This window comes from Neltuma alba, unplaced genomic scaffold (genome assembly GCF_004799145.2).
Source record: "Neltuma alba isolate B1F8T4 unplaced genomic scaffold, ASM479914v2 tig00010747_pilon, whole genome shotgun sequence".
Classification (NCBI taxonomy): Eukaryota; Viridiplantae; Streptophyta; class Magnoliopsida; order Fabales; family Fabaceae; genus Neltuma; species Neltuma alba.
Window position 1 is genome coordinate 55,192 of NW_021635574.1, and position 10,666 is coordinate 65,857.

The 10,666-nt window shown below is 32.3% G+C and overlaps 1 protein-coding gene across 1 annotated transcript; it reads left to right on the top strand.

Moving 5' to 3' along the window:
• The first annotated feature begins 401 nt into the window (after positions 1-401).
• LOC114758802 (G-type lectin S-receptor-like serine/threonine-protein kinase LECRK3) lies at positions 402-2,810 on the top strand. Its single transcript, XM_028947889.1, has one exon. The coding sequence runs from the start codon at positions 402-404 to the stop codon at positions 2,808-2,810; it is 2,409 nt and encodes an 802-aa protein (XP_028803722.1).
• The last annotated feature ends 7,856 nt before the right edge of the window (positions 2,811-10,666 follow it).

Genomic DNA, 10,666 nt, shown 5'->3' on the forward strand with positions numbered 1-10,666 from the left:
ATGACTAAAATAAAAATCAAATAAGGTCTTATATTAAAAACCGGAAGTAGTATATTATAATTTTATTTAGAAAATATCCTAATTTTTGAAGATGGAGACCGATTTTTAAAACCTTGTGATGCAAAATTGCACGTGTTGCACTATAGATAATTGATTTGGAAAAAGACTTTTTTTTGGGGGGGGGGGGGGACAAAACTTTGATAAGAAAAATCAAGGTCATACCGTGATTCTTGCTAGTGCAATATTAATGCACTGGCCATCAGTAATTGAAAGGTCGGCAACTTCTCTCAACTTTCGGGCAAGACTTCGAAGACTTTGAGATTATGGCCAGCTGGCCACCATTACACCTCACCAATCCTTTTTGTTCAGCGATTCTCCAATTCTGTGAGATTTTAGTGGCCATGGCTACCACTGCATCAAACCTCTACTTCCTTCTATTGGTATCTTTTCTTTGTGGAAGATTTGAAACAGCACACGCAAATCAACTCATAAAGCTCGGTGCTTCCCTATCTCCCATTGGCCGTCCCAGTTCATGGCCTTCACCTTCTGGTCGATTTTCATTCGGCTTTTATCATCAAGACAATGGCTTCAAAGTTGGAATCTGGCTGTTCGATGGGATTAATAAAACAATTGTTTGGACTTCAAATCGCGATGATCCTCCTGTTTCCTCAAATGCAAGGCTTGTTCTGACCATAAATGGTGAGCTTCTTCTGCAAACAGGTCCAGGGCAAAACAGGGTTATTGCTCATAGTAACAATGGAACTGTTTTCTATGCTTCCATGCTTGATTCTGGAAACTTTGTTCTGCGAAACAAAAGTTTAGAAATCCTTTGGCAGAGTTTTGATTACCCAACTGACACCCTATTAGGGGGACAAATTCTACCTACGGGGGGTCAATTGTTATCGAGTTCATCAGACACGAACCATTCTTCTGGAAGGTTTCAGCTCTCAATGCAGGCTGATGGAAACCTTGTTCTGTACCCACGGTATTCTGCTGACACACCTTCGGATGCTTACTGGGCCTCTAATACTGATTATGGCACTAGTTTCAAATATTATCTTTTGCTCAACAGCTCAGATACTCAGCCTCTAAATATTGTGAATGCCAGTAGTTCCAACTCAGAAATTCTTTGGAGGGATGTTACCAGCTTCAACTTCTCCAAAGGGAACAACACTATTTATCGTGCAACTGTTGATTCTGATGGAGTTTTACGACTCTATGCTCATTTTGACGACGCAAATCGGAAACATCAAGTTACAAACTTCTGGTCACCGCGAGATTTGGACAACCTTTGTAAAGTGAAGGCTTTTTGCGGGTTCAACAGCTACTGTACCATTAATGACAACCAGCCTTACTGCAATTGTCTTCCGGGAACTGATTTTATAGACCCAAGTTACCATAATCTTGGATGCAAGAGGAACTTCTCAGAAGCAGAATGTAAAGGTAGAAAAGATAATGCAACTTTTTATTACATGTCCCCTATGAGTGATATGAGCTTGGGTGATCTTCCTTACGTTGAAGAAGAGATTCGGGAGGAGGAATGCTCGTCTTCTTGTTTGCAAGATTGCTATTGTGGGGCTGCCTTTTATGACAATAATCGCTGCAAGAAACAAGAGTTTCCATTAAGATATGTCGGCAGAGAAACACAAGGGTCCTCTTCCTCACCCTACACATTATACATCAAGGTGGGAAATCAGAGTCTCAAAAGCAGAGATGAACCCAACCAGCCACCTCCCATCAAGACTACGAGTAAGAAAGCAATTAAGGTGATCATTCTCATTGTCTTGGGTTTTGCAATTCTTTTATGTTCATCTGTTGCAGCCTCTAGCCGATTTATATACAACACTGGAGTTTTAAGTTACAAGAGGTTGTTGGAGATTGGAGATTTAGGCTTGAGCGATGGGATTACTCTGAGGGTATTTTCATACAATGAGTTGAAGAAAGCAACAGATAGTTTCAAACAAGAGGTGGGTAAGGGCTCCTTCGGATCCGTTTACAGAGGAACTTTACAAAAAGGAAGAAAACTGATTGCTGTAAAAAGGCTGCACAGATTAATTGAAGAAGGAGAGAGAGAATTTCAAGCAGAAATGCAAGCCATTGGGAAAACACACCACAAAAACTTAGTCCGCTTGCTGGGATATTGTGCTGAGGGATCTAAAAGGCTTCTAGTTTATGAGTACATGAGCAATGGCTCCCTTGAGAAGCTCATCTTTGGTGATAGCACCATACGTCCAGATTGGGAGCAGAGAAGAAGGATAGCATTGGACATTGCAAGAGGCTTACTATATCTGCATGAACAATGCAAGGCTCCCATCATTCACTGTGACATAAAGCCTCAAAACATATTGATGGATGAGTTCTTGACAGCTAAAATATCAGATTTTGGGTTAGCAAAACTTCTAATGCCTGATCAAACAAGAACCTTCACCCAAGTTAGAGGGACAAGAGGTTATTTGGCTCCGGAATGGAATAAGAACACTCCAATAACAGTGAAAGCGGATGTTTATAGCTACGGAGTAATGCTTTTGGAGATTGTTTTTTGCAGAAGAAGCCTAGTGGTGAACATGTCAAATCCAGAACAAATTGTTCTATCAAATTGGGTGTACAAGTGTTTTGCTCGGAGAGAGCTAAACAAGCTGGTTGTCGGGGAAGAAGTGGATAATAGTTTACTGGAGAATATGGTGAAAGTGGGGTTATGGTGTATTCAAGACGAGCCTTTTCTTCGGCCATCGATGAAGAGTGTGGTGTTGATGCTTGAGGGAGTTACTGAGGTGGCTGTTCCTCCTTGTCCATCCCCTGATTCTATTTGACAGCAGCACTTTGCTAGGAAACAAAAGCGAAAAGACGTTGCAATTTCATGTGGCTTTCATTTGATTTGCTTTGGTTTTTGTGTTTCTGTGTAATTTTATCTTTAAGCTTGCGTCTACCTATTCGCCAGGAATAAAAGAATTATAAAATTAATTTTGATAGTTTTCCCTTTCGATATATATAAGTAAGTTATATAGACTAAATTAGTTCTTATACATTTCACGCATTGTGATCTAGATGTTCATGTATTTATGTAGAAATTAAAAAAAAAAGATTCCAAATTACAGTATAAACTCAGATTTTTAGTATTGATTAAAATATACTCTCTATCCTCTATATAAATGCTTCAGAATAATAGTACCACTTTTGATTCTTACTATAAAGTTCAGTTGGTGAGTTGACTAATTTAAAATATTTAAAAAGTTAAATAAATTACTTTAAAGTGTTATATTTATCATTATTTTTTAAACTAATTTATCCTACTTATAAATTGGTATATAGTCTAATGATAAATATAAATATTTTAAAGAGACTATGTAACATATGTTATAATTAAATAATTTTTTAACTTCTTTAATTTTTTTAAATTAGTCAATTAAATCTTAATATTTATATTAAGGATTAGAGAAAATAATCTACTATAAGGAGCATTGTCTATAATTCAATACATTACATTCACAATTGATAAAATTTGTCAATCTTGTTGCATCTTACTGGCATAAAAGGTCCTTGGTAAATGACACGTTGAGAGTTGTAACTTTTTGCCGTTAATGCTTATCCCTTCAAATTTAAAAAAAATGGACTTAATTTTACTAGCAGTTAGTAATATAATGTTTTAAGTAATATATGAAGTGAGAAGTGATAAAAGAACAATCGAACCAAGCACTTTTATTCCAACAAGCAGCTTCATGCGTTCTTCACCATCTGTCGTTCAAATATGATGGCTCTCGAGTCACGACGGCTCCATATTTCTCATATTATTATTTCCCCGGACCCATATTGTGTCGTTGACTTGACTAATGACCCAAAGTTTGTGCGTACTATTTTCTTAGTATTCAAAGAGACAAGAGAATCGAAAAAACAGACCGAACCTAAAAAGACTAAACTTATGATTTTGCCTCTCAAATTAAAAGCCAGCCAAAAGGACCCGTTCTGATGAGTCGAGGGCCTATACGGGTTGGCCTTATGGCCCTTTTATTTTTTTAAAAATTATTTATATGATGTTAATATGATTTTTTTACATTGTTAATAATATTTTAAATATATAATTAAATTTCATAAAATAATTTGATTTATTTGGTTTTGTATAATGGTTTGTTTGATTTAAACTTTAAAAAATGAGTTAACTTAGAATTAAATAATGATTTGATTTATATTATATATGTCAATATTTTAAACTATATATATTTGATAAGAAAGTATTCTTATACTTATATAACTTGTAATTCTATAACTTGAATTAGAAATTTAAGTTTCAACTTGAATGTATCTCAAATTAAAATAAAATAATAACTAGACTACAAAATTTGAAAATGAATTTTATTTCAGGTGGAAAACTTTGATATTTTTATCACTAATGAAGAACTTACTCATAGTAAAGCAGTAAATATTGCTAATATTGAAAATAGTAATAAAAATCATATTGATGTTATTACTATTATTTAGTGTTTAGTTTATACTGTGTGTAATATTTAGGATAATGACTTGATTTTGTTTCGTTTTGAAAATCTGAATAACAATTTAACATTTTGTTTTAGTAATATTAATGCTGGGAAGTTCTAATTTTATGAGGTTTATTGTTTTGCTCTTAAGTAAATCAAAATATGTATAAAAATTAAATAGTCTAAAAGCTTGTGAACTGGCCCAAGCCTACTTATATAAGGGTTGGGTTTCGTAAAATAGACACGTATTCAAAAACAGGCCTAAGCGAGGTTAGCCCGTTTAAGTTTGCGGCCGGTGAAGAGTTGGCCAATTTTTCTAGCACTAGATGTGAAACTCATTTTTTTAAAGGAAAATTTTAACTATTTTTTCCAACAAATTTTGTATTTTAAAATAATATTTGGTATGTAAAAATAATATGATTAATTTCTCAAATTTTGTCAAATGGAAAATCCTCTATGCACATGCTATGGAATAATCTACTGGAAGGAGCATTGTCTTTATTTAATTCAATCAACGAAATTAGTTTCCATTGTGTGATGTGGAATGGTAGTCTTCAACTAGCGTCCAATTGGATGTCCATTATTATACCTAATTATTATTGACCGTAAACTTCAAAGGACTTGTGTCCCAAAGTTTGGGTCCCAACTTTGATTCTTTAGAATATTAAAGTTTTGTATTTTCTTGGGAAAACTATAATTTACTATTTTCATGTACCAAGTCTGATGTGCAAGGAATAGTTCAAATAGGGTAGAACAGAGTTGACATGAGTGATAACATAAAACAATAACAACAATAAAAATTTTAATATTCATTCTGAAAAATGATTAGCTGAAAATAATACGTAAAACAATATACTCCTCCGGTCTTTAATATAGGACCCAATTCTTGAGTTGGTTTTGGTCCTAAATATAAGACCCATTTCTCATATTTATCATTTTTCTCTAAATTATCCCTATGGATACTCCCTCAACCATAATTAAGTAGAAGGGGGAGAGAGGGTATTAAGAAAGATGATTATGGTATTTTAGGAAAAATGTGTCACTTTTCTTATAATTAACTAACTTACCTAACTTCTTTAATCTAATCAAATTAGTTAAATGAGTCTTATATTAAGGACCGGAGGAGTATAAAGCTTTAAATAAATCGACTAACTAACATGTAATAATTCTACAAATAAAATTACGACTCAAGGGACTAAATAATTGAATGTTAGATAATCTGTAAGATCACCAGATCTATTCAAAGGCTTTTAAGCATCTTGTATGAATTCCAGGCGGAAAAAGGAGACAATTACACAGAGGTCCCTAGTAACACATTTTATTAATATAAAGTCCCTTTAGATGTTGAAATTAATGTAAAGTCCTTAAAGACCTATGAGTAAAATATTAGAATTATGAAAATACATTTTTGTCCTTAATGAAAGAGATGGAGAAATGAATATATATGAGATTCATATCAAAATTTTGCGAAATGACATCAATAAGTGTAAGAGCATGGATTGACAAGTCCATGTAAACCAATTGACAAGTCATACAAGTTAACAATTCAATTTCTGAAATAATATTAGGTCCAAGTTATATCAAATTATAAAAAAGTATTATACAATCCAATTTTAAAATGAAAGCATGTGTGATTATAATATCTAAAATGATTAGAGTAAATGACAAGTTTATATCAGAATTTTTTATGCAGAATACCATTGACAAATGTAAGGGCACGGATTGAAAACTAACAAAACAGCTTTACAGTGAGGAGAACAATTTCGTGGGAAAAATGGAAGCTTCTATCAGCTGTTCTTCACGCACTTGCAGGGTAAGTTTCCACCAGTAATTTTTAATGGATGAAAAAAGAACCATATTTCCAAAAAGCCAAGCACACGCAAAAGACCACTTGAGTTCGACTCTCTTGGACGCATTTCCTACGCACATTTGATTTCCCACCAACGTATCCAATTAATAAGGATAAGTTAGTAATTGCACAATAACAATCTCTTACTATTAATTTTCTTGGGACTTCATATTTATTTAGTTATTTTATCGGACTTTGTTTGGGACTCTACAATAATTTTTTTCTGTTTATTTTACATCTTTGTTTTTAGGTTAAAGACTCGGTATTTGGACTATTCCATTGTCCTGGTCGAAGGGAAATTCCACTGTGGCCCATGGTTGGTCGCCTTAAATTGTGGTGTTATATGGGAACTCTCACAGTCTAAAATGTGGTTCAAGGGCCAATGTCACATGGGGTCCACAATACAGCAATATGCCGCGTAGAATGTCAGTCTTCAACTCACCAGCAATTGGGTCTCGATTTTTACATAACCACGGTCTTTTTTATTTTCATTTCAATTTAAGTCAACAAACAAAATATCATCAATAGAATGGATCGATATAAATATAACTATCAATGTTGAATAACATTTATAATTAATTATATAAGAATATTATATCAATGATAAATATTATTTCTCAGACATTCGATCATACAATATATGAAATTCAAAATCTACCTAATTTGGTTAATAATAATAGTGATGATGATAATAATAATAATGTTTTACCAACAGGGGTTGGTTTTGATAAAAGTATCTAATTCCTTATAACATGATAAATTAAAATTCAAATCATCTCTAAAAGAAGTGTTTATATTAAATGTCTAATAATGTTTTAAACAAAATTACTTCTAGCAGGATGATAGATATCAATATCAAAAAAAATAAAAAGTAAAAGTAAAGTTTTGAAGAGAAAGTCAATACTATTTCCGATCCTAAATATAAAACTAGTTGGAAGTTTGATTTGATCATAAAGATAAGATTTTAATATACTTTATTTTCAAATTTATATTATTTTTGTTCAAAATATCTCTATTGATTGTAAGAAGTTTCTGCCAAGAGATAATTCTAATGCATACGATTAAATAGGTCAATTTAAAAAATCAACACATATTTATTATAAATACATAATTTAACTCATTTTTTAAATTAATTATTTAGTTTCCACACTAACTGACGTAATACATAAGGTAATAAATCATGAAAGTGACAAGTGACAAAAGACTTTGGACCACGTACTTTTATAATTCCAACAATCAGCTTCATGTTCTATCGTTGAATAATGATGGCTCTACTTTTCTCCGCATTATTATTTTCCATGGACCCATGTTGACCGGTTGACTCGACTAATGAACCAATATAAGCCATTAAAAAATCCACCGAAATTGACTGGTGATTAGTAATATATGAAGTGACAAGTGATAAAGGAATGAAAAATGATACTCTATTCTTCGTCGTATTATCATTTTCCATGGGCCCTTGTTGACCCGGTGACTCAATAACCTAAAGTTTGGGGTATTGTTTTTCTCAATATTCATAAAAAATATGAAACTCTAATATTTTTAGTGAAAATCATTTTTAACTATTTTTTCGAACAAATCTTGTAAGGATTTTAAAACCATAGTTGGTAGATAACAATAATACAATTAATTTTTCAAATTTTGTCAAATGAAAAGTCCATCTAATTTAATTCGTAAGACTTTGGGAGGTTATCAGAAATGTTCATATATATATTTGTTGGGTCAAAACTGAAAGAAAGTTCCAACAATATAGAACTGACAAGACATGAACAAACTGGGGCTTTTTTTTTTCTTTTTTTTTTAAATGAGATACTAATAGTGAAATAAAGCACTAAAAATACTGTAAAAAGTATTTACCAGAATTCTTCATTAAAAATCATTCACTGCACGAAGAAATTTGAATTTGTACAGAAATCGTCTATGTAAAGAACGATTTGCACCTCTTGGCAAACACACTAGATGGGACGTTTTGTGAAAAAAAACAATTCAAAATGAAATCGTTCTCATATGCAGCAATTTAAAGTTTTAACTAGCAATACAGGCCTTGGAAATCATGAGCTTGTAGTATAAATGAGCTTGGGTACCTGGCCCTAAACAAGGAGCTTGGGCTTGGATTGGTCCATAACTCTTTTTTATATTGTGTTTTTTAGGAGAAAATGATAGAAAAATGATTTTTGAATTTGAAAAATTCCAAACGGTCACTGAAATAGGCAACATTCCAGTTTAGATATTGCCTTTAATTTTTTTATGAAAAAAGCATCAAGCACCCTCATCGGGCAGTTGGTTACCAGAGGTTTGGTGCTGATAACGGCTTCCAGAGTTCAGTGGGTCACTAGTCACTGGGGATTCGACAACCGACCAAAGACTGGTCAACAGAGCTCTAGCGGCGACCAACTATTTTTTGAAAATTTTTCAAGGTCAATAATGTGATTAACAAGTTATTTAACATTATTAACAAATTTAACAATAAATTTTTTAGAAAATTCAAAAAGTGACATTTTTACAACTTTAGTAACATGATTAACAACTCTGATAATGCTAGTAACAAAATTTTCCTACGAAGGTTGATGTTTTTAATAGCAGCTTCATATGAAGGTTATACAACATAAAATTTTCATTTGTTAGGCAATCACTATGATTATGAGAGCCGTTAATATCATTACATGACTTGTTATGAAAGTTGTTAATATCATTACATGACTTATTAATTACATCACTAAAATTATAAAAATGTCACTTTTTGAATTTTCTAAAAAACATATTGTTAATGACGACCAAACTTGTTAATAGCATTAAAAAGTTTTTTACAATGTTACAGGACTTAAAAAATTTTCTATTTATGATGCCATGACTAATCTCTCAAAATATAAAAAGCTCTCATATCACATGATTAGTTGTATTATGAGAGTTGTTAATATTGTTATATGATTTGTTAACCGCATTACTAGAATTTTAAAAATATTATTTTTAAGTTTTTTGAAAAAATTATCGTTAATATTACTATAACAAACTTGTTAATAGTATTAAAGAATTTGTTAATCACATTACAGGCTTGATATTTGATGTAGGGGTAGCCATAGGCACAATACAACAATCTCGGAACTGGAGAAATATAATGGTGATCAACAAAAAGGATTGATAAAATGCTGGCCACCATAACTTCCAAGTCTTCTAACTCTTCCACTCATTACAAAATTTATTGTCCAAAAGTACCTGAAATTGGTTTAAGACCAAAGTGCAACGTATTTTCAATGAGTGTAACTCTTATTTGGTTATGTGCAATTTAATTTCCACTACATGCAAAATGAAAGGAGAGTTGTACCCATCCAAGGACTTAGATCATTGGGTCCCTTTGAACAATAAAATTTGCAATGAGAGATTTTTCACAAGTTTTTCCTAAAAAATGTTTGCATGAAAAAATTTTAAAATTTAAATATCCGGGAAGATTTAGAGATCAAAATTTTTAATGTGAAATATTGGGTGTTATGTTTTACTATGTAAATCATTCTTTTCTTAGTATGCTCAATCATGGTCCATAATATTTTTCATAAGTCTTCCCCGAAAATGCGTGAGAAGTTTCCAATCTGTCATTTCCTAATTGTATCTGACTTTCTTTCATGGAAGAAAAGGAATAATTTGTCCGAAAAATTTTTCAATTTAAATTAATTCTAGAATGACCATTTTAATTTAAAATTTATGTGGTAATTTTAACTAAAAATGGCAGAAACTATAATATCAAGGAGGCAGAGCCAATATTTAGCAGGACGCCAGAGCACCGTTTCTTGGATTCAAATCACACAAGTAGACTTCGAGCGTTGCAGTTTCGCCGTCCACCGACTAACAGTGCTTTAACAGATAATTAATACATATGGCAAAATTTCAATGGCTACTTAGACTTAATGAACCTAATTAACTTGACCTAAGTTTTATCCTTTATATATTAACATAAAATATAGTAGATGCATAAGGAAAGAAACTTGCATTTGTAGAATTACAAGGAAAGAAGACAAGCATAAAATTGCACGCCGTAGCAATAGCTAAGACAGATAGATAAATACAAACATGAATGTGGATGTGCAACATTAAATTTGGATTGGTACTAATGCAAAAAGCTGCATAATTTTGAAGATTATCAAGCAAGTCGGATTGGAGATGGAGGAATTGGAGCATCTTTCAAACCTTCCAACATCAATATCACATTCTTCATGGAAGGATGTAGAGACAAGTCCTCTTGGACACACTATTAGGCTACCTTCACGGCTCTTTCCAATGTCCTTCATTCCACATCTTCATCCACTACTAGTTTGCTCAATTCCCCTCTCACAAAGCAATTACATACCTACCCACA